The sequence below is a fragment of the Sander vitreus genome, chromosome 22 (assembly GCF_031162955.1).
Source record: "Sander vitreus isolate 19-12246 chromosome 22, sanVit1, whole genome shotgun sequence".
Lineage (NCBI taxonomy): Eukaryota > Metazoa > Chordata > Actinopteri > Perciformes > Percidae > Sander > Sander vitreus.
In genome coordinates this window covers 14,820,601-14,844,186 of record NC_135876.1, presented here as the reverse complement: position 1 = coordinate 14,844,186, position 23,586 = coordinate 14,820,601, and the positions used below count along the sequence as shown (strand labels likewise).

General features: G+C 41.6%; 4 protein-coding genes across 7 annotated transcripts; 1 reads left to right on the top strand and 3 right to left on the bottom strand.

The window, feature by feature from the left end:
* Positions 1 to 533: 533 nt before the first annotated feature.
* On the bottom strand, positions 534 to 1,893 carry c1qtnf9 (C1q and TNF related 9). Its single transcript, XM_078280734.1, has 3 exons — positions 1,707 to 1,893; positions 1,534 to 1,596; positions 534 to 1,303 (listed from the first exon to the last, which is right to left on the bottom strand). The coding sequence occupies exons 1-3, from the start codon at positions 1,891 to 1,893 to the stop codon at positions 534 to 536; spliced, it is 1,020 nt and encodes a 339-aa protein (XP_078136860.1).
* Positions 1,894 to 3,829: 1,936 nt separating this feature from the next.
* tagln3b (transgelin 3b) lies at positions 3,830 to 5,789 on the bottom strand. Its single transcript, XM_078280653.1, has 4 exons — positions 5,589 to 5,789; positions 4,558 to 4,732; positions 4,335 to 4,437; positions 3,830 to 4,227 (listed from the first exon to the last, which is right to left on the bottom strand). Exons 1-4 carry the CDS (start codon positions 5,766 to 5,768, stop codon positions 4,086 to 4,088), a joined length of 600 nt encoding a protein of 199 aa, XP_078136779.1. The 5' UTR covers positions 5,769 to 5,789; the 3' UTR covers positions 3,830 to 4,085.
* A 2,437-nt stretch (positions 5,790 to 8,226) lies between these two features.
* abhd10b (abhydrolase domain containing 10, depalmitoylase b) lies at positions 8,227 to 12,753 on the bottom strand. Its single transcript, XM_078280910.1, has 5 exons — positions 12,641 to 12,753; positions 12,015 to 12,201; positions 10,571 to 10,682; positions 9,111 to 9,248; positions 8,227 to 8,996 (listed from the first exon to the last, which is right to left on the bottom strand). The coding sequence occupies exons 1-5, from the start codon at positions 12,732 to 12,734 to the stop codon at positions 8,655 to 8,657; spliced, it is 873 nt and encodes a 290-aa protein (XP_078137036.1). The 5' UTR covers positions 12,735 to 12,753; the 3' UTR covers positions 8,227 to 8,654.
* A 1,255-nt stretch (positions 12,754 to 14,008) lies between these two features.
* ythdf3 (YTH N6-methyladenosine RNA binding protein F3) lies at positions 14,009 to 22,272 on the top strand. 4 transcript variants are annotated; one of them, XM_078280213.1, is made up of 6 exons: positions 14,009 to 14,116; positions 14,215 to 14,438; positions 14,864 to 14,888; positions 15,241 to 15,320; positions 15,656 to 17,329; positions 21,597 to 22,272. In XM_078280213.1, exons 2-6 carry the CDS (start codon positions 14,415 to 14,417, stop codon positions 21,618 to 21,620), a joined length of 1,827 nt encoding a protein of 608 aa, XP_078136339.1. In that variant the 5' UTR covers positions 14,009 to 14,116; positions 14,215 to 14,414; the 3' UTR covers positions 21,621 to 22,272. The 4 variants fall into 4 exon arrangements, with proteins under 4 accessions (XP_078136339.1, XP_078136336.1, XP_078136338.1 ...); XM_078280210.1 differs by lacking the exon at positions 21,597 to 22,272 and adding an exon at positions 21,211 to 21,590; XM_078280212.1 differs by lacking the exon at positions 21,597 to 22,272 and adding an exon at positions 21,211 to 21,590 and having other exon boundaries at positions 14,074 to 14,131.
* Positions 22,273 to 23,586: the final 1,314 nt, after the last annotated feature.

Sequence of the window (23,586 nt, the reverse complement as noted above, 5' to 3'; positions counted from 1 at the left end):
ACACAATGTTAACAGTGGGAGAACATTTAAAGTAATACAACAGTGTATTTAAAATTGTACTAAAGTAAAAGAATGGAAATATTCTCAGCAAAATGTAGCCTACTTGAAGTATCAAAAAGAAAAGTACTGCAGTGAAATTGCCCCTGTGAGTGTTGTATATGTGAGTGTTGTATTGTCTATATTATATTTTACTGTTTGGAGCTGTTTTGAAGTACTGTATATTCTGGGTTGTTCACCTGTAACAATAAATTGTACTTTATAAGCCTGCCATATGATTTACATGTACAATCTTAATTGGCAAAGTAACCACAGTAGTCAAATAAATCCAGTGGAGTAAGAAGTATGATGTGAGTAGAAGTACTAGTAGTTAGTATTAAAGTAGCATAAAATGGATTTGTACTTAAGTACAGTAGTGGAGTACTAGTAGTTACATTGCACAATGCATTATACAATCAACTAAAGTTTAGAGGCGAGCTGATTTCTATTCTGAAACATTCTCCAGATATAAGAAATATAAAGAAATTATGCCTAATTTAAGACCCAAAGATTAAGAACCCAGAGAAGGTAGTGTCGTCATCTTGATCAGCAAAGAGTCCATTGAACAGCTCTCCTCCAGCCACCTGCAGCCACACCTTGTCCCCCACGTCAAGGTGCAGCACAGCGCCCCCTGCTGCCTGATCCTCGCTGCTCTGGTAGGTATCCGTGGTGTGGATGATCCTTGCACCGTTCTTCACTAGAGCTACCTTCACGTTTCTGGAGAAGACAGTGATGTGGTAGGTGAAGAAATAGGCTCCTGCTACAGAGCATGTGAATCTTCCTGTTTGTGAATCATAGTGATTCTGTACATTGTAAATGATCTTGTCAAACCGGATCGGTGCATTAGCTGCTGGGAGTTTACTTTGTGCTGTGAGTCCCACAGAGAAGGCACTTTTAGGGATAACAGGTGCATCTCCCTTCTCACCTATATCACCTTTCTCTCCTTGGGTCCCTTTGTCACCACGATAACCGATATTGCCTTTTTGACCTGGAAAACCAATTTCACCCTTATGGCCTGGCCTGCCGGGGGGTCCCAGTGGTCCCTGAATCCCTCTGTCACCTCGAAGACCAATTTCCCCCTTCGGACCCTCAGGTCCAAGAGGCCCCAAATCACCTTTAGGTCCTTGGGGTCCAGGCAGCCCAAGCTCTCCCTTATTTCCTTTCAGGCCAATGGGCCCTTGGACTCCTTGGGGCCCCATTTTCCCAGGAGGCCCCCGTTCTCCATTGTCTCCACATTTTCCTTTGAGCCCTGCTGGGCCAACTGCACCTGTAGATGACACGCACACAATAAACCCGCTCATAAACTAGGCTCAGTGTTTACTATTCAGTGACCTACATACAGTACATATTTTAGAAGGCCAGACAAGGGACAACAAATATATGAATACATTGTGCAAATAAAGTATATAAAGTTGGTAATAATTGATTGTTTTAACGCAGGTTACTTTACAGATTTGTTTATTTTACAGTGGTGCAGTTAATTCTGAAGATACATACCAAGTTCTCCTTTGTCTCCCTTAAGGCCATCATTGCCTGCTGGTCCAATAGGGCCAACTTGACCTTTTAATGGGTGATTTATAAATGATTGTTATTATAAATTGTAATGAGACATTTTGGAAAACGTTCATATAGTCAAGCTCTAAAGGAGAAGTCTTCTCTTCTAAGCTTACCTTGATCACCTTTGTCACCTCTGAGTCCATCTCGGCCGTCTCTGCCAGGTGTACCATTGTGTCCAGGATCGCCTGGTATTCCAGGGTGTCCACAAAAACAGCCTTTAATTTGGGTTTCTTCCTGTGTTACACACCTGACTGCCAATAGAAGGAGCAGGAGAGTGACTCTAAGCCTCATCTGCAACATTGTACCTGATGCACCTGTCTAAAAAAAACTAATATCCAACTATGTTAACAACTTTTAGACTAAAAGAAGTTAAAGCCAGTGCATAGTTTGCCTCATAACCACATGCCCTACTCATATGCGAACACGCAGCAATGAATCAAATTGTCTTCAAACAGGCCTACTCAATAGGAGCACTGTGGAACAAAAGACAACCAAGACACCAAAGAAAGAAAACAAATGCTGTACAAGAACTTTGGACAAGAGTGAACTCAGTCCTTTCATTGGTCCGACTGGGTTTGTGGCTTACTTATTGTGTCTGTCAGTTACACATTACTTGTGCCCCTTTACATGCTTCTCCAGTTTAGCTCAGGCTAATAATAAGCATAGAGTGTGTGTCAGGGCCAGATATGCAGAAGGCCACAGTTTCACATGTGCTGCTTTCCTATACAGTGAAGCAAACAGGATATTTTAACAAATGATCACATTCTGTCTGCATGGCAGAATATCTCATTTTTAATTGAGCAATAAAAACATGGCATTAGGAATGGATGCCTTATAGAATAATATTAGCAGTATAGTTTTTTTGTCCAAGATTCTAAGGATAGCATTGTAATGGGCTCTGTTTAGTCACTGGATACTAACATCAAACTAAAACGTTAATTCATGCCTGCTTTTCTCATATGTGCTTTATAAAATATCAACAGTCAGGAACAATTGACCCCATAAACTGGATCACTGACATAAAAATGTGACCTTTTGTGGCCCAAAGCCCAACCTCACAGGCATGCCTCTTAGACAAAGGTTACTGCTTATCTTAATGACAGTGCCCTTTACATGTTATCTGCTAGACTGATTTTAATGTTAACCATGTTTAGATTGGACATTTGATTACTGAGTTTCCATAGGAGGGTAAAAGCCATGCAAAATAAATAGAGAACCACAACTACAGTACATTATAGGGTTTTAAAAACATTTGTTTAGCAGTTTTGGTGACTCTTCTGTTTTTGCTACACTCTCCACTAAGGTAAGATCAGCTATTAAACAGCATTACTTGATCAGCAAGGGGTTTAATATCTTACTCAGGGTCTGCGAAGCAAAGATTTTGTGGCACACAGGCTTGAATCACAAGGGAAATCTGGTAAAGGGACCGTCAACCTAATTATTATGCCGTGCTGCTGCCCCTTTATTAGATTGTGTACAGTGAGGAGAGACAGGAGGGATGGGCACAAGGGAGGAGCTGTCAATAAAACCAAGATAAGAAAAAAAAACACAACCCTCTGAGAACACAGCATACACCCCTGACTTCCCACTTATAAAGATACCCAGCTTGTGTTACACAAACAGACACAAATATATGTTCACATACTTTATTTTTTTCAATAGTTCTTCTCACAAGCCTCCAGATATAAATATATTTAAAAATATAAACATGACAATACATAAAAGTGCACATTCAATGACTTTACCTGGCACCAGATATGGAAACTTCACTGTCATACAAGTTGACTGCTGCACATTTACTTGCGTGGACACAAAATGGACACACCATGGACAAAGATGTAATCTAACAAACAAATAACAAGGGTATGGCTCAGAATGAATGCAACTTACTTAAAATGTAAAGCCAATATATCATGACCCAGTCTCTGTAGTCCCATAACCAGCCCAAAGGTGAGGTCTTCAGACAAGATAGCAGAGACATCGTCAGTCATCGAGTTCCATTAGGTTTAAGGCTAAATACTTTGACAGTAACAGATCATCCTAAAACAGTGACCAATGATAAATGTGAATTAAAGTGTATATAAATACAAATAAATAGCATATAGCATGTTGTAACAGTGGCTTACAGTATTTAAAATGTGAATAACACTGATGGCTTGTTTTGTATAGAGATTTTAAGATGTAAGACTAAATTGATGTTGAGTTTCACATTAAGTAATAATTTGGACATGGAAAGTAAACAAAGCTAGAGGGGGAACAGCACATGGCAAAAGGGTAGAGAGGAACAAGAAGAAAGTTTGAAGAAGAAGATCTACAGCATTTGACATCATTTTTTTAAAGATAGAACACTTTGTTAGGGAAAGCAGCAATTCCAGGGAAATTGAGGTTAACATGGCAGGTGCTACAAAGGATATGGGGGTTTTGGGGCTACACCTTTTGTGGTATTAGTAGAAAACAAGGTCTGGAAGCAGGGCAGCAGGTTAGTAAGTAGTCTACATGATCTGACGGTGCATACCGTAGCCCGTCATACCAGATTGGGAAGCCCCGCGGTTGCTGCCCATCTGCAGGCCGATCAAACTCTGACCTTGGCGAAGCTGCTCTTGGCTGAACTCTCGCCGATACCCTTGGGCTTTCCTACACATAAACAACAGTAACAAGGTGAGGTAGCGGCACATGAAGCATCATGGGCATGCAGTTGTGAAAATGTGAAGTTCCTCTGTTATAGTGAGGTCTCTCTTTACCTGTGGAACCAGTCTCGGTCACCTCTGTAATGACCATCGTCCTTAGTGACAGCCACACTCCCCAGAGCCATAAGAGTTCTTTGCACTGCTGCCATGTCCTTTCCTATAGCCAGAACAAAAGGATCATTTTGTCATGACGTGTAGTGAAAAGTAATTATCATCGTAAAAATTTTTTTTTAACATATATCACTCCAGCAGTAGATGGAGTCAGAGGTAAAATTACCTTCCCAGAGGTCCACAGTTTGAAATATGTCAGTGGTTGTGACTCCATAAGCTTCAGCTGCTTGCAGGAACTGAGAGATCTTCTCCATTTGTTTGAAGGCCATCTGTGTGTCTGGGATCTTCTTAATAGGCTCCTTCCCCCTCGGATAAAGGCTGTTGATAAGCCTACAGAGGATCTGCAACAGAGGAGGTCAGAAATCTGACTTGATCATATTAAACTGACACACTGACCACACAGTAATGACAGTTGTGGGTTTTAGTTTACCCTAACAATTTTATTTTGTCATGCTTAATATTTTTGTTAGGGTTAGGGGTAGTTATGCTGTTATTGCGGGGGTATAAAAAAGGCATTCGGATTTAGTTGTAAAAGCTAATAGCATTTATAAAATTGTGAGAGTCATTTCCATCAGTGAAAATGCGACATGTTTCATGGCTGCATTTGTGTTATTGTCTGGGGAGTAACGTGCTGGTGCAGAAATTGATGTTTCTGCCTTTCTCTGAATGATTAGTCAGCTGCAGTGTCAAGTACAGTAAGAGGATATTGCTGCATCATGCAGGGTCCATTTTATAATCGGTTGTCAATTAAGTCTTATAGTACCAAGAATTTTGAGGGAAGTCAGAGGAGCTTTCTAACAAAGGCTCCCAGAATGACCAGGTACAACATTCTACATTTGCAAAGCAAGTACCACAACAGTTGACAATTTAAAACTCACTGTTTGCTGAAAATGATTTTTTAGTAAGACAAAACACAGTCCTCTTTTCTACACTATCAGTTGGACCCCTCTTTCTGTTAGGCGTGATGATAATGGTCTATTATTCCAAATAGTTACCAAATATAATTTCTCAATACTATAAATGCAGAACATTATTCTTTACTGAAGCTTTCACAAATAACTGGGCACATACAGTATATCTGGTTGCTTATTTTAGCCTTTTGACTTCATAGGCTCTTCTGACAGAGCTCTATTATGTTGTATCTTAAATAATTCAATGGTAACTTCTATTTTAAGTACAGGTACTGCAGCCACTCACTGTTCCATCCATCAGCCATTTCTGGAAGTTCTCCCTGCCCGTCTGTGGCCTCTCCAGGTTTCCTCCACACTGTGCAACTATCCAGTCTACCAACCGCTGCTCCAGGTCTTGGTCGTACTTTTGCTCGATCTTCTCCTGCACCTCTCGGCTCAGTCCGTAGCTGGGCCCTCTGTTCGCCATGGCAGCTCTCGCAACACTCTAGTACAGTATATAGCGTATAGTAGCCCTGAAGAGAACAAATAGCAGCTACCCATGAGGCTAATATAGCATTACTACAAAAATATTCTGACAAAAAAACTCAAATTTCCAATAACATGTTAGTAAATTAGTAAGTTTTTAGTGACTATTTTGTATCCTGATTAAATGGCTTCATGGATTCTTTTTAGAGTTAATTTCTTTTTGTTTACTACAGTGAAAATCTATAGCATTAGAGCACTAAAATAAACCATGTCAATGTTTGAAGAAAAGCAAGGTTTTAGTCTCTCCCTTTACAGCTCAGCAGTCCACCCAGGCGCATCTCTGGAGGCTTTAGCGGGGAAGGGTGTGGTCCATGGATGCTGTCCCGAACAGGGACAAACCCTCTTGTTGCTATGGTAACAGCCAAGCCAGTTTCCGGCACGCTGTGTGCAGTGACGCGCTGCATAAGATGATGGCTCAAGTATGACCTCCAATTGGCAGTCATCATGACGCGAATTAAATAATCACATGTAGGCTATTTTCAGAAAGTTTTCCTTCTTACAAAACATGCATTCATACATTGTACAACAGTTCTATATTTAGCCTGCAATACCGTTTAATTAAATTACGTCAGCCCTGTGTGCCGCATTTAAAGGTTTGAGTTCATTCTTCAGCGTCTTTACTGCATCTGTTGTTGGGCGCAATTCTGTCAGTTAAATTCAGTAAATTCAGAGAAAGTCCCGCCATCTAATGTGACGACACCACATTGCTGCGCATCCTGCAGCCTTTTAAAACAAACATTTTACAAACCCAAAGGCAACTGCGCAAAGCTCACACACTAGCTGCGACACTGAATTGGACGCATAAATATTATATCCAATTTGTCATGCACTCAAAGCTGTTTTATTCAATAAAGACTACACTTACTGAAGAGGAGAGAGCCGTCAGATTTGGCCGAGTCACAGTGTCAATTCCGCTGAGCTGGGCAGGGCTGAGGATGCTGAACTGCTGAAGCATCCATTAAACGCAGCATAGGCGCGTGGGGCCGGACTGGATCTCATTTGTCCGGGAGGGGCGGGTCACTCGTTTTATATGCCAGCTTCCAAGGAGGGGTCCCGAGAGTCTCAACACAGAATGCGACGTGACTCCGCTTCCGTACAGTGGTCACTGTGGTGCATGCTCAGCTTTAGGAAGCGTGAAGTGACCCTTAGCAAACCGGCACATGATGGTGCTAACTTAACTTAATTCTTTTTAAACTCTTGGCTGAGACTTCAAGTTAATGCTGGATATCAACCCACCACATACAATTTAAAAATCCCCCTTTTACATCACTGTGACTTGTAGATTCAGTGACTTGCTCAATTGTACTTAAGCAGAGTGGATGTTTGCTTATGTTATCTTGTTAGAATATCTGCTCTAACCGGTCTCCCTCCTGACTTATTAGTTTGTTTGGCTTCTACAAAAGGAAAACACTAAGCCTTAGTGCTTGTTACAGCATCTGTCTCTTAGTTTCAGTGATGAGACAATTTTCTTTCGCTTACTAAATTATGAGTTTTAATGTGGTGGATAAATGTTGAATAAGAGAAATGCTGTTTGCTGAGTGTTACGGCTCAATATGGAAAGTCTGCTGCCTTATTTTACACAGCTAGACAATAAGACAAGTACTTACAAGCTTTTGGTGGTAAACAAATATCTGTGGTGCAAAAATATGCTTTATTTAAAAACTATAGCAAAGGGAGCCCATAAACATCGGCATATGCAATGCCTTTTTTGCACCATCTCTTCTGCTTGCATTATGGCAGTCGTGTTGTACGCTCCCATAAATTGATGTTTGACTTTAGTTTTGACACACAAAATAACGGACTACATAGCTCAACCATGAGTTAAAGGTCACCGCTGCAGTTAAGTGGTTGGTTTTGCCCCATTGAGCATAGTGCAGCTATAGTGGCCAATCACATGTTAATAATCAACAGTCCAGTGGCTCCATTCAGCAGGCCTCTCTATGGCTAAAGGCCAACAGGTATGAGGAGTCATGTAACAGAATGTTCTAACAAACATAAACCTCCCACGGCTGCAGCCAACAACCCTTGATGATTTGGACTCATAATATAGAACCATGATTCATTGTGTTGACATGTTAGTGCCTGGCAAATTGTGTTTTTCTTCAGTGTTCTACGGTTTACTCCATCTGGATTTGTGTAAAAGAAATGTCCTAGTTTTGAAATACCCTTTTTATCTGTTTAGTAATCACGGTGATTTGAATTGGGGTCTGATTTTGACACTTTCATAAAAAAACACAACACTTGAGAGCGCTTAACTTTTAACTAAAGATTTCCTAAAATTGTATATACTTTTAGAACTTTAGTATTGTGTATGCATTTCAACATCTTAATTCTTTTAATTCATAAAAACTGTTGTGGATTATGTTAGGTTAGTTGTGGTAACAGACGGAGACCTGCACTCTAGTGTGCAGAGGTTTTATTGGCCAAAAAGGGTGATTCAAAAAGGCACAGGAAAACTATGCGACTAAATAAGTGGGAGGGAAAAACAGTCAAACAGTAAGAAAGGCGGCTGGCACAGCAGCAACCGCGGACCTAATTAAGGCCAACATAACACTCCATATGATAACCTGGAACACATACAAATGCAACCTGAATATATAAAGGGAACAGCTAGCAGGAAAGCTCCCTTTTAAAAAAGTATGCACTGTAACAGCATGTTCAAATGACAGATAAAGTACGGGGGAGAAAAACAGATGGATGAAAGGTCATATTTGGCAGACAAACATGCCATTGTTTGGTAAATTTCTTGAAGGTTGACTTCCCAGTAAACACAGTCCTCTCCTTATCTCAGCAACCTCTCATGCTCACTCATCCATCCATCCCTAACTCAGACCAGAGTGGTCAGCTTGTCTATGAGATCATCAATAGTGTAGACCATGAGCTTGATGTCATCCCTGTCAGACATGCGGTGTTGGCCATGTCGTCGAAGGATGACATCCACATCAGGGCTGAGGACGCGTTCTGCAACCTGCAAAGAGATGTGCCAGGGGACGTCCTCATCTTTGAGCCCATGAATGAGGCGTACGGGACAGGTGATGGGGATGGGACTCTGGAGCACACAGTGATTTTCTGCCTCTTTCAGAAAGTCCATGCTAAACTTGTAATGACCCTCCTCTGAGTGTTTGGTGGGCAGTGTCCACTCCCCCTTCTCCTCAAACTCCTTGCGTGTCTGCACAAACATGAACAAATCCAAATCAGAAAAACATTTAAATGTAAATGCCTGCAAAGTTTCAAACAGAATGCTAAAAAAGGTGATATATGTAATAATATTCTATGTTCCTACCTCCAGAGGAAGAGAGTTGAACAATGTGACAATGTGATCAGCAGCAGTGGAGATGCCCACCAGTGCTGCAGTCTTCTCTGGTCTTGCAATGGCTGCAAGAAGCATGAACCAACCACCTATACTGGAACCCACCATTATCTACAAGTAAGCAAAAACACCATAGACTGTAAAAAAAAAAAAAAGACCAACTGGTCTACTGATTAATGAAAAATAATATATTACAAATGTCATTAAAAAACACTACATAAAGACAACACCAGACTCCTGCAGAACAACCATGGTAGTGGAAAATGAGACCACAAATGTGGCAACACAGTGCCATCTTCTGGAGACGTAGTGGAACATACAATGAATACAAAAAATGGGGGTTGATGACTTCATTATTACAATTATATCATGGATTCTGCTGTTGCCCTTTTTTTGGTAATTTATTGAGGGCAAGATGAGTTATGGTTTGCTAATTGTATCGCTTGATGATTAACATATAATATAAAATACAAACATTTAAAGCCCCCCCACACTCAAAAAATGTGTTTTGAATATTGTTGCGTCACTTTGATGTTTGAGCTTCACTGTGCTGAATGATTAACATGCAGAGTTTTATACTAGAAGGCTGTGTTTTACATTCATCTGCTTAAGTTTCTCTGTACTCACGTTACATCTGAGTTTAACACATGAACATACCAGCAGGATTTTGTTTGGAGCTAATCATGGCCATTTATATATTAGGGGAAATGATTAGATGTCATTTCAATAGTTTAACGAGGTATTTGTAGGTATTTGGTAACTTTTTTTGTGGAAAAACCATATCAAACTTAATTCTTATAGGTCTTAAAGTATGTTTGAAGGGGATCTTCAAACAAAAAACTATTTAAGATCTACTTAAAAACTAAGTAAAATGCAATAATTCACTAGTGCTAGTAGAACTACAGACAGATTTTAACATTAGAATATTTATAGTGTGTTTGCACAACACCATTTTTTCCATTTTGGTTTCTCTTTTCACAGGCGTGCCTGTGTGGCTCTCTCATAGAGTATCTAAACATTTTTACTAGTTGATTTTAGAAGATACACTTGTATTACTGGGGGAGGACGCACCATTTGGCTATAAGTTAAATAAAAGCATCATATTCTTGTAACTTAATGCATGTATACTCAACAACTATAACCCTGTAATTGTAATTCAACTGAAATCAATGTTTTAATATTCTTGCATTTTGCCCTTTTCCAGCTTGTTAAATCACATCCATACATTTTAAGGTTTTCCTTTCATGACGCTAGTCTCAAATGAAAAGTTAAGACAATGTTCGTTCCTGAGAGCATGAATTCTGACATTAAACCTGTTCTAAATGGGAACTGACTCATTGACCCATCCCAACTGAGCAAAGTTTTTATAACTTCATTGATTACTAAACACCAGAAACTCGCAAAGAGGCATGATGACCCTAGGAAATATTTACCTGTGGCCCCTCTACTAACTCATCCAACACAAAAAGGACGTCTTTTTTCCAGGTACCAATAGTTCCTTCTGATAGCACCCCGTCTGAGGCCCCATGTCCTGTGTAGTCAAACCTGGGAAAACATAAATAAAGCAGCCCATGGGTATCAGAGGGTAAACCCATAGACAGTAAAAGAAATGGACAAAGTGACGCCGTTGTTTTCGACGGAGACCAGTGAAGGCCATTAGAAGCACTTTTCCGGTGATGGCTGAGCGTTACTACGCAGCCTCAAACTGAGCTTGCCGACGTAAATGTGACGTGAGCAACCTGTCTGAAAGTTGTAAGTCTTCTGGTAGCTGTGCCAAGAGAAATCTCAAGCATTCCGAATCTTACTGAGAGGAAGAGCGTAGGTATATGTAAGGAGATAACATAGGCACAGGCTAATTATTGATAACTAAAATGCTAGTTAACATTAGTAATTAAACTTAAACAGCTAATTTAAGTTGAAACTGCCTGCAAGCTTCTCCTGTACTATACAGTAATTTATCTACTATGCGACAGAAAGTCGGGTGGTTATGACACAATCATTAGCCTATTTTTTATTTTTTTTTTTACAAATAATACAAATAGGCTAATACAAATACGTCTGCTACGGAGCCATAACGTGAGATACAAGGTAATGGAGCCTTTTATACATTGTCGTGTTTCTTTAGAAAAACAATGGACAAATAGAGTCTTTAAATGCTTCAGATGTAAAGTTATTCGTTGTCAAAGTGACGTCAAAATAAATGGCAGTCAATGGAATGCTAACGGGGGATGATGGCTTGTTAGCATCAAAATGGCTCCATAAGAGGTACGCTTTGTGGAGGCTGGCTTACCCCCTTGGGTAAAACAAAGGCAAGCCATGAAAGCCATTAGTTTAGATTTGTTTAAGACATTATGAGTACAGTAAATCAGTTATATACTACACTGAACATAAGATGAGGCCTTTGAGCATTCAGTATGATGGAGCCATGCCTTTTATATCCAATCACCTCAGGAATAGAGGCTTTGAATGACAATGAGAGGTTTGGAACAAACCGCTTAAAACTGTTTTAAATATTGTCTACTTGTGCTTCTCCTGTTATTTGATCAAGGCTGTAGAAGTGTAACTGTGGGTGTGTGGTGGGTGCATGCATCTTTTCCATTTCATGCATTTTATTTTTGCTCATGCAAATCTGTAACACACTTTGGATCATCCGTGTTCAGTTTTAAGAGCTATATGAATCGAGTTTAATTGCTGAGCGCAAAAGCTGTATTGTTTTGAAGGTACTGCAGGTGTTTCTCAAAACCTATGGACATTCAAGACCAACACTGTACGTATGAGGTATATCTATTTGATCTGATCTATTCTGTATTTAGTATTAAATTAGCATGGCACGGTCTTAGTATGCACACTCGTCAGTGGTGTGTTTGGATAGCTTACCTAAGGTATGCGTGCCCTAGTGACCTACAGAACTCCTCCAGTGCCTCAGCTTTCTGCCCATTCATGTTGGAGCCATATCCTGGGAGGAAGACCACACCTGGGCTCTTCCCCTTCACTCTTCTGTAGGCCAGCTTGGGAAGGTCTGGTCGTGAAGCGTACTGAACTGTGGACTTGTGTCTCTTGACTCCTGGTTGACACAGTGAAAAGTATTATTGCTATGGAAAAACGTGTAACGTTAAATGATTCACAGTACTACAACAGCTAAATACAATGTCACACACTCCATTTTATAAAACAAGGCTTCTCTTGACGCAAACTTAAACCGCGCATGGATACTGGGGAATCAGCGTGCTAATTTTTTCACATCGACCAAAGATACCAAACATTTGGCCACATACACATCTAAATGAGGCCAATTAATGTCGATGCGGTTTCATAAACTAAGAGAATCAACGTAGACGGCACAAAAGCATGAACAAGCGCAAACCCCCAACCACTTATATGCCCTAATTTTTTAAGACGACGCAGTCTGTGTGAGCCACACCCCCTCCTCTGCGTTTAAATACTCTTTTTTGAGACTTAAACGTTGTTAATTAGTTGTGCCAAAAGCGGAGACTTGAACAAACCTTCCAGACGTTGTGAAGACAAAGCTGCGAGCCCTCCATTACTTAAAATATGTGAAAGTCCTCTGCGGCAGGACCTCAGCGCGACGGCTGCCATACTGCTCCGCGACCCACTGAGGAAGTATCGCGAGAGTCACTCACAGAGCACATCAATTGTAGTCTTTCTCTTAATCTATGGTTGTAGTCCATTAGGCCTACATTACAAACAGCACAGCTCTGTGGTGAAAGTATTCAGATCTTTTAAGTAAAAGTAGCAATGCTACAGTGAAAAAGTAGAACTACTCCAGTCCTGCATTCATACTTTTGCGTAAGTAGGCTGGCTATTATCAAAAAATGTATAAAAAGAAAAATTATGCCAGAATGGCCCTTGCCCAATGCTTTATTATAACAGTATTAATTAAATTGTATTGATACATAAATGTGTATGCAGCCTTTTAATGCTGTAGCTGATTTAATATACTGTCGGGCAGTTGATCTTCACAATTCATCATATCTCATTATCTGACCATATGTTTTGTATATGCAAAAGAAGGTGACTACAGCCTTTAGACAAATGCAGTGGAGTAGCAAAAAATGAAAAAGTAAAGTAGCCTCAACATGCCTCAAGACTGTAGCCAACTTAAGTGTAGTAGCCTTTTGCGTGGTATTATAAGCCTAAAAAAAAAGCCTAAAGTGAAAAAAACCCCGGACTTAGTTACTCTTCAATATAGTCTATATGAGTGTTTTTTTTAATTCATTTTGACAATTTATAGATAGTGGTGGAATTAGTATTCACATCCTTTAACAGTAGGCTAGAAATTCCACACTATAAAAATACTCTGAGTGAGAATCCTGCATTCAAAATGGCTTGTTAGTGTTCTATTGTAGGCCTATGTATGATATTACATTTTTAATATTGATGCATTAATGTATAAGGGTCAATTTAATGTTGTGGTTGAGGTGAGGCTAATTTTATGTACTTTATATACTATTGGCTATAATCTATAACAATAGGCTAAATCATATTTTATAAGTTATATGTTTAGATTTTTTTTTATCTGTAGTAGGCCTACAATATTTCCTGATGAAATGCAGTGGAATATAAATAGAAAGTAGCAGAAAATAAAAGTATCTCAAAATTGTACTTCAGTAACCTACAGTACAGTAGTGTTTTTGCATGCATTTTCTTTTCTTTTATTGTTATTTTATTTTATCCACATGGGAATTCAGGCATTACTGGGTGGCTACGCTAAAAGAGGCTCCCCAATGCAGAGGTGACTATTGTTTTGATATCAGATAGGATAATACTTGTTATGTAAAAAGATTATTTCGGTATAAAGATTGAGAATAATGTTAAGTAGCAGGGAACTTGTGTGTTTGTGACTGTCATGTGAAGTGTCAGTTTGTAACATGACTCAGAGCGTCACAGGCGGAAGGTCACGGAGCAGCAGAACGGAACGGAAGCGGGAGTAAAAAGCCTGTCCGCCATTGTGGAAAATGGTAAGGGATATTCCAGTAAGACACTAGACAGTTTCAGATTGACTGTAAAATACTATCTGTGGCAGGATCGTACATTTTAACTGACGCCTTCTCCACAGACATAAAGTCGCCGTTTGTAACAACCAGAAGAATCAGATCATCGTCAGATCTCACCACGGGAGGAAAACGCCGCCTTGTACCCGTAACAGAGTGATTGGACAACCCGAGAGACGAGCCAGGAAAGCACCCAAGTGCAAATAGAGGCAGAAGAAAGCAGTGGACAGTCTCACAAACAGCTATCAGTTTCGGTTCCTGGAGGATGTCTGCGACCACAGTCGATCAGGTTCGTGTATTGACAGGCGAAAGATGCTATAAATGTATTAGCGGTGCGGTGAAATGAAACTTTGCCGACAACAGTTTGATCTGGTTTGGCACGCCAGATCAAAGAGGCTAAAACGTCTTTGATATGTTGTAGCTATTAGCGGTAATGTAGGCCGACTGTATTGTCAACCAACTCTAGCTGTAGCCGGTTGCCATTGCGGCACCGTTTAGTTACTGGATGTCAGAGCGTTTGACATCCGGTCAACAACGCGAAGCAACCTGTAGTTAAATGTTAACATCCGGGCTGATGGTTTTAGCCTAGGTTACTACTATCGACTGTTATATTTATCAACGGAGGAGGATACAGCCTGCTCTCTGTGTGATTCTCGTTTCCTGTCGTGATCTGATAAGTCTCTTTTTTTTTTCCTGTGCTGCAAATTATTTCAGAGACCTAAAGGACAAGGAAATAAAGGTAAGGCTTTTTAACACTGATGATTAAATTGTGCACAAGCCCTTTATTTTTAAATTGTTTTTCAGTGTGGCGGTACCGTCTGTTTTGATTATTGATTAATTAGCTAACATGCTATCTGCTTAGTGATTGTGATTTGGAACTGTAACCTAAACTGCAGCTTATTTATGTTCCCATTGTTGACTGACCTAATTCTGCTTTTGTTTTATAATGTTACACCACACTGAGATCCTGTCATGTTTTAGATTTGACCAATACACACCCATGACCAAACATAATGAGCTGACATCTTGAGCCTGAACTATTTGTGACTCCCATTTACAGTATTATTACTGTCTTCTATTTCCATTCTTAGTGCAAAACGGATCAATGCATCAAAAGGATGGTGTGAATGATGATGATTTTGAGCCTTATCTAAGCGGCCAGACAAATCAGGTAATGTCCTACAATAAACCATAATATGTTCTGTCCAGACTGACAATGCATCACCTAGTGCTTGTGGCCAGTATTTAGCCTAAAACCTCATGTTATGGACAAATTAGTTGCATATTGTAGGTGTCAGCCACGAAACGCATCAATACAGTCATTCCACTGTCACTGTGATTTTCTTGTTTGTTCCTAAAGATGACAAATGTTCCTATAACTCAACTCACATTCTATCTTTACTGTTCATAATATGATGTTATCATGTTTAATTATTTGCTTATTTGTTAATTGTATTACTTGTCATCATGAATAGTACATTAACTGTCTCTCCCTATGCCTCACAGAGTAACAGCTATCCACAAATGTCTGACCCCTACATGCCAAGCTACTATGCTCCATCCATTGGTTTCCCTTACTCTCTGGGAGAGGCTGCTTGGTCCACAGCAGGAGACCCTCCTATGCCCTACCTAACTACCTATGGACAGATGAGCAATGGCGAGCCGCACTTCATCCCTGATGGTGTGTTCAGCCAGCCAGGTGCCCTGGGGAACACCCCTCCCTTCCTGGGTCAGCATGGCTTCAACTTCTTCCCTGGTAATGCAGACTTTTCCACCTGGGGTACCAGTGTCTCTCAGGGTCAGTCCACGCAGAGCTCAGTCTACAGTAACAGCTATGGGTACGCCCCCAGCTCGCTGGGTCGGGCCATCACGGACGGACAGGCAGGCTTTGGAAGCGACAACCAGCATACTAAAGTCCCGGTGCTGAACAGCATTGAGCAAGGTATGACGGGCTTAAAACTGGGTACGGACATGGTGGCAGCTGTCACCAAAACCGTGGGCTCACCCCTTGGAGGCACAGCAGGTATGAGCAGTATGGCAGCCAATAGCCTCCCTCTGTCGGTCAGCTCATCCGCACCTAAACCTGCCTCCTGGGCAGCCATTGCCAAGAAGCCGGCCAAGCCACAGCCCAAGGTCAAACCCAAAGCCAACATGGGGATGGGGGGAGGCGCCATTCCCCCACCCCCCATAAAGCACAATATGAACATTGGTACTTGGGACGATAAAGGCTCTCTGAACAAGCCCCCATTAGCTCAGACTATGATGCCCCCGCAGCCTATGGTGCAGCAGCCTCTCCTAGCTCAGCCCCAGCCCTTACTGCAGAACCCATTGCCCCCTCAGCCTCAACACCAACACCAACACCAGCCCCAACACCAACACCAACACCAGCCCTTCCAGCTCCATTCTCTCCAGTCCTCCCAACACGCCCAGCCTATGCCCCCTGGCCCTCCACACATGCACCTGTCCTCTCAACCTGGCCCCCCACATCCCCTTCATCAGCAACAACCCCAGCAGCCTGGTCCACCCCCCAATCGTTGGGTGGCTCCCCGGAACCGGGGTGAGGGCTTCGGTCTGGGTGGGGGAGTCCCACTGAGTGCCTCTCCTTGTTCTGGAGAAGTGCATCCCGTGCTGGAGAAACTCCGTGCCCTCAACAACTACAACCCCAAAGACTTCGACTGGAACTTGAAAAATGGACGTGTTTTCATCATCAAGAGTTATTCTGAAGATGACATCCACCGCTCAATCAAGTACTCTATCTGGTGCAGTACAGAACATGGCAACAAGCGTCTGGATGGTGCCTACCGCTCACTGGGCAACAAGGGGCCCCTGTATCTGTTGTTCAGTGTCAACGGGAGTGGGCACTTCTGTGGCGTGGCTGAGATGCGCTCACCGGTGGACTACAATGCCTATGCAGGCGTCTGGTCTCAGGACAAGTGGAAGGGCAAGTTTGAGGTGAAGTGGGCGTTCATCAAAGACGTGCCCAACAACCAGCTGCGACACATCCGGCTGGAGAACAATGACAACAAGCCAGTGACCAACTCCAGGGACACTCAGGAAGTGCCTCTGGAAAAGGCCAAACAAGTGCTTAAAATTATCGCCGCTTACAAGCATACCACCTCAATCTTTGATGACTTTGCACATTATGAGAAACGTCAGGAAGAGGAGGAGGCTCTGAGGAAGGTGAGATAAACATACAATAACATAGCCCTGTCAACTGTAAATAGCTTGTTTGTATACATGAGAGTATCAGTTTAGTTAGCCTTTAAAGGTATGTAGCTTTCCCTGAGTCACTGCTACAGGCTGTAGCCAGAGTGTAATCAGCTGATCTTGTTCCACCTGCTCTTTAGACAGAGGTTGTAACATCCTGTTGCAGCCTGGTGTAAATGGAAGTCCCCAGAGGCCTCTCAGCAGATTGACATGCCACCGTTACTCATAGGCAGGTTCAGGAAACCCTGATTCCTCATCAGCCATCTTGTGCTGTTGAGATTGTGACGATCTTCCCAAGTGGAGTTAGATGCATAGAGGTTTCCTGAAATAGCCCACATTCCTGGCATTCCTCATTTCAGACAGAGGCAGATGTAGGCTCTGATCTCCCTTTGAACGCCAAGCCGCTCTGCTTTCCACAGGCTCCTCATGCTTTATTAGTCTTTAACAACATAAGCCCTCGGCCTGCATGCTGGCTGCAACGTACCTCAGAGTTGGTACAGTTTGCCTCAGATGTTCTAAATGGTTGATTTAAAAAGAAATGTTTCCCAGTAAAAAACATGATAAAAATGCATGATTACATTTGTCTGTGTGCGTCCTCCGAGGGGAAACTTAAATATGTTGCATTGGTAATAACAGTGGTGTACCACAAATGTTAGTCTAAGTGGTAAAAACTCTGTGGGATGCTACTGCTGTGAAAAAACAGCAGCCAAGAGGGGCTTTCCGACCGGAGGGATTTTTTGCAGTTCTTAGAACTAAACGTTGCTAGAACACTTTTTTCATCGTGTTCCGACGGGAAAAATTTGGGGATTTTTAAGTTCCTCTGGCCGCAGTAGCGTACTTTTTTAGCTCCTACTTCAGAGCAGGGTCTTTTCCCTTTTCTTAGGTGTACTTGATTGGTCGAACTTATAAGTCACGCCCACTGCCAACGGAACTTGCAGACAGAGCAACAACGGGACATTTTTAACAATTTTCACCATCTTATTCATCATTAAATTCACTTCTGACAACGTTTTAGGCGAGAAATTAACTGTTTAGATTTCGAATATAGGCAGTCTTGCGAAAATTGATGCCGAATTGACAATTTGCTTCAAAGTTTTCGGAGTTGAGAAGCTCGATGAAGTGAGGCGACAGCCAGCAAGCGCCTGCCCCGGCCTCTAGCTCGTCGCTCGGCCAGTCATGCTCAGACACCTCGCTGTGAGCTGGAGGTCTCTCAGACCGCTCTCGTAAATAAGAGGCTTTTATTTCACCGTTGACGGTTCGTTTATTTAAATATCACAACACATAACCTGTGGTTAACTGTCTTTTCGGAGTTAAACTCCACAAGCGTGTCCTGCGACTCGCCGGCCGTCGCACACACACACACACACACACACACACGTCCACACGTCCACAGCGCAGCAGGCAGAGGCGGGGTCTGTTCCGAGTATAATAAAGCCCCGTCTGTGTTGAGGAAAACATTACGTGAATTACTACGAGAATGGACAGAACGCTGCTTTGTTGTTGTTGTTGTTGTTGTTGTATGTGGCACTAAGGTCTAGTGACGATGCTATAAAGACCGTTGCCGTGCTTGCGTCACTCCCTTACCCCTCCTACCAGTCCCTATGGCCACTTGGCCAGTGGGAATGCAAACGGAAAAAAAGATTTTGGGGGAGAGTAGTTCTTAGAACTGCTTAGAAGTGTACTTTTCCTCTAAAAAGTACAAGTACTATCCGGCCGGAAAGCACCTAAGGAGAGAATAACATGTTCTCACTACTAGCGTTCTGCTGCATCCAGTCTTAGATTCACCAGTATGCTAATCTAATTGTGTTTAGAAACCCCCCCCCCCCCCCATGACCCGCTCCCTCCTTTCCTCCCACTCCCCCACTGCTGTTGCTCCATTGATGCTGTATTGACTCCTCTGTGCTGACCTTGTTAATATGCGCTGGGTTACTTTCTCATAAATATTTCAACTCAATGTTTTCAGGCTTCTGAAAACAACCTGTCAGTAGAAAGCCTGTTTCATCTTGCATTGTGCAGGCATAGCGCTGTGCTGCTTTTGTAGCCCTGACCTCCTACATGACAGGATCGGCTCAGCCGAGGCCTCACCCTCCTTCGCCTGACAAGGTTAATTGTTCTCTATTGTTTGGCCTGTCCTTCCCGAACTTTGAGAGGTGTCAAACCAGCACAGCTACCTGCACTATAACACCTTCCCAAAGTGTTTTTTTTAAAGATAACTTTGGATCTAAATGTTGTTGCAGGATTTTATTAGCATAGCTAATTTGGCAATTAATACTTAGAGGTAAGCGCCTTCCTTCCCCTGGATGCACTGTAATAAGGAAGCTCATGCTGTGTTAGGGTGAATATCAGCCTGCTGTCCCCAGAGCCACAGCCCAGTCTGAGCAGCCATTCTGAGGATAGAGTTACACTGGTCTCACAGGGATTTTCCCAGACCGCTGACATGGACAACCACTCCTCAAAAAGGACGGTGTATTCCTCTTTTATTGTAATTCATGACACTCCCTTGCACATTTGATATTTGAGGTGCGTTGTGATTACTTATGTTTCATTGAGTAAGCACGTTGTGTTTATCCGCAAGGCTGACCAACGTTACTACAAGCTTAGTGTAGTGGCTGCAGTGTAAACACATCCGAACATTTTGGTTCGTACATACCTGAGGCCTTTTCTCTGATTTTCTTACAGCGGATACTCTCTTGCGCTTGCGTGTCTCACCTATTTTACAACTTTAACACTAAACAGAAAAAGTAAAGGTATCCTTACGTTAGTGATTGATTAGTTTTCCTGCCAGTGTAGTGTAACGCAGTATATCAACAGTGAGAACTATTGACATGCCTAAAATGTTTTCAATTGAGGAGCCTGTAAATGCTTTTTTCTGTAAATGACAAACCATGATTTTTATTTTTACATGATTGTTTGAGATGTCTTTAATTAAGTTAAATTGTGCTCATATTGGAATATAATCTTTGAGACGAACAATAGATAGAATACAATACTTTATTAATCCTCGGGAAAATTTACATAACATAATTTGGCTTTGGAAACCAGTACTTTCTATAGAGAACAGAAAGTCAAACTGTACAAAATAGAACAACACATGACATGAAAAATGCATTTAGTTTTAGACTTCTGAAGTGACAGCTGTATTCAAATAGTCAGAATTGATGGAAAAACATTTATTTTTAGTTTACTTTCAGCAGCAATCAGTCCCCAATTTGACTGATGCTGTTAACTCATTACTAGACTTTGAGTTGGAATTGATTTAAAAAAAAAAAAGTTCCCTACAAATAATATATTATTATATGTATAATTCAAAAAGCACATTTGAATGTACTCAAAATAGAAACATTCAATAAATCCTAAGTAATTAATGAGATTTGCTGAGTGCAGATGGACACAAAAAGGCATTAATTCGATACATCTCTTCTAAGGAGTAAAATCAATATCAATTGCCTTCATAAATGGCTTTTGATCATCTCTGACACTAGATCACACCTTTAGGACTCACAAATCAAGTGTCACATCTTCTAAAGGCCCTGACACACCAAGCTGACGGCCAGGAACTAGTGGGCCGACGTGAGGCGATGCCACAATCGGCCTTCGTCGCCTTTGTCTTGGCCAAAAATTAGCACTGGAACACACTGCAAAGACTACAGCCGATGGCCCAATACCACGTACGTTCTGCGCCTGCGTAAGAGAAAATAACTCTCCATACCAGCAGACGGCGGTAATCTATTTGTCATTCAAAAAAGGAAACCGGATACAAACGTTGCTATGATACCCACAACAAACAGCGTTTGCCTGAATCAACAGCGGCAGAACAGAACAGAGTCTACATCCCTCTGCTTCACTACCCGCAGGACGACAGCGGACCCCGGGAGATGGCTAACTAGACTGTCCCTTGCCCAGGCTGTCATCCGTTCTCTCCGCAAAGAATTCTCCCTACGTTGGGGAGTGGAGTGACCGAGCTCGAACTGCCTGCTGCTGGCTCGTTAGCTAATGTTAGCTTGCTAATTCCACCCACCCAACGTGCCTTCATCATACACTGGTTACAGAAAATCAGCCAAACAAAGTTGTCACTCATCTGGCGATAGCAATGTGCTTTCCTACGATGTGATAAGAGTGTGTGAATGAAACATTAAGTTGTTACATTTTCCTAATTTTAGCTACTGCTTACATTTGTGTGTGTCCCTTGTTCTTGTTCAGTACCATCTACTGATTATCTCTGTTTTTTCTCTCTCGCCAGGAGCGCAATAGAAATAAACAGTAACCTTCAAGCAAGCTCTCTGCTAGAACTGCAACACTAATGACGTAGGACCTTAAACAAAATTTGCTTAACCACAAGGAGGAAAGGCTCTCACAAATTTCCGCTCAAGACAACAATGTATTTGAACACTTGAACATGACAGTAGATGGACTCATCTGTATCTGTTGACTGGTGCATCAAACCCTGTGTTCCTGTCTCACAAGAAAAAGAACGTAAACCACTTTAAAAACTGTGGTTAAAGCACTTTCAGTCCTAAACAGCCTCTACCAATACCCTTAACTCTCTAACTCTGTGTTCTTCTTTGATTTTGTTTGTGAGCAACTAACTGACTAACAGAAGTAGTCAGATTTCATCAGGCTTATTTGTAATTTTTTTTAATGCCTCAAATGTTGGGATATTGGTGAGCTTCCTCAGCTCCTGAAGAGAATTATAGATGATCTGTATGAATTAATCTATTACTTGAATCTGTATTCAGCCATCTGATCCTCCTCAGACAGAGGTTTGGATGATTGACAGGTGGGACGGAATAATTAGGAAACAGCCACAATCATGCCAATCATTGGATGTATCCTCCCTCTACCCTTCCTTTTCTACATCTGTTTCTGTGTACCAAAAGATTACAATTATGCAGCAGGCTGGCAAGTACTGGCCAGTGCACTGTCTCTCTCGTGATTCTGTCATTCTTAAGTGCATTTGTCTGAGGAGAAACCTGCTGCTCTGGTAGAACTAGCGGTGGCCTCCTTGGGCCCTGTGGTAGACTGTCTTTGCTCTGATGTTGATGTACTCTACCGTACCTCAGGCTCAATCAGACTGTCTGTCCTCAACAACTCTGAGCACTTTTGGGAGAATCCCATCACTCCTCCTGCTTGGCTTGACTGGGATTTTCCCAAAACGGCAAGACATCAACTGCAAGGATGTGACAGTTTTCTCCTCTAGGTAACTCACTAGCTAAATAAAAATGACCCATGTTTTTAGCGCAAACCGTGCTTTTGTGTTTTTACTCATTTGCCTCAGAAATGTATGCATTACTTCTATGCTTCACAGTATCACACACTCACATGTAAACTTTTGCAGCACAAGCAGATCCTCCCTTTTCTATTTGGCATATGGGCCTCTAAATAAGCGAGTGTATATAGCAGCTCCACTTCCACATCTGCTTTGCATTGCAGCATATAACTAACAATAAGTGTAACGTGTGTTGGTGTTTAGGGGGGAGGGTTTGACCATATAGTCAAAGGTGTACAATAAATAGACTTGAAGATGACACCACATCAACATGCTTGCTATGTGGGAGGTAGCCCTGCCAGCCTAAAGGGGGTTTGCATCACAGTACAACTGCAGGGTTAACAACCAATATTGAAATGTGTGACAAGGACATGGTCATACAGGCAGTGGTGGAAAGTAACTAAGTACATTTACTCAGGTACTGTACTAAAGCACAATTTTGAGGTACTTCTACTTGAGTATTTCTATTTTCTGCCACTTTATACTTCTACTCCACATCTCGGAGGCAATGTACTTTTTACTTCACCACATTTATTTGATCGTCACTTTCAAGGTTATGATAAACCAAAAAAACAGACAACATACAATAATCGTATAAAACAAACGCATTGTTACAGATTGAACCAGTTGTTTGCAGGCTATTTGGCCCATGAAATTTCCCCTCCAAACTTCTCAGATTGTTTCATTTAAATAACTTATTAAAATATAATTATCCAATATTTCACAAAAACACAAAGATTAAAGACAAGTCCAAAAAAATGGGAACAGATATGTGTAACGGACCTTTTTCTTCTTCTTTCCTCGCCCATTAATCATCTCAAGACCCCTCAGATTTATCTTGTGACCCTTTGGGCCCAACCCCTAGATTGGGAACCACTGAACTAAACTATCTAACTGTGTGTGAAGTAGTTAAAACTAGCTCCACCTCAACCAACTGCTACAGTAAAATGCTGCTTATGACGAT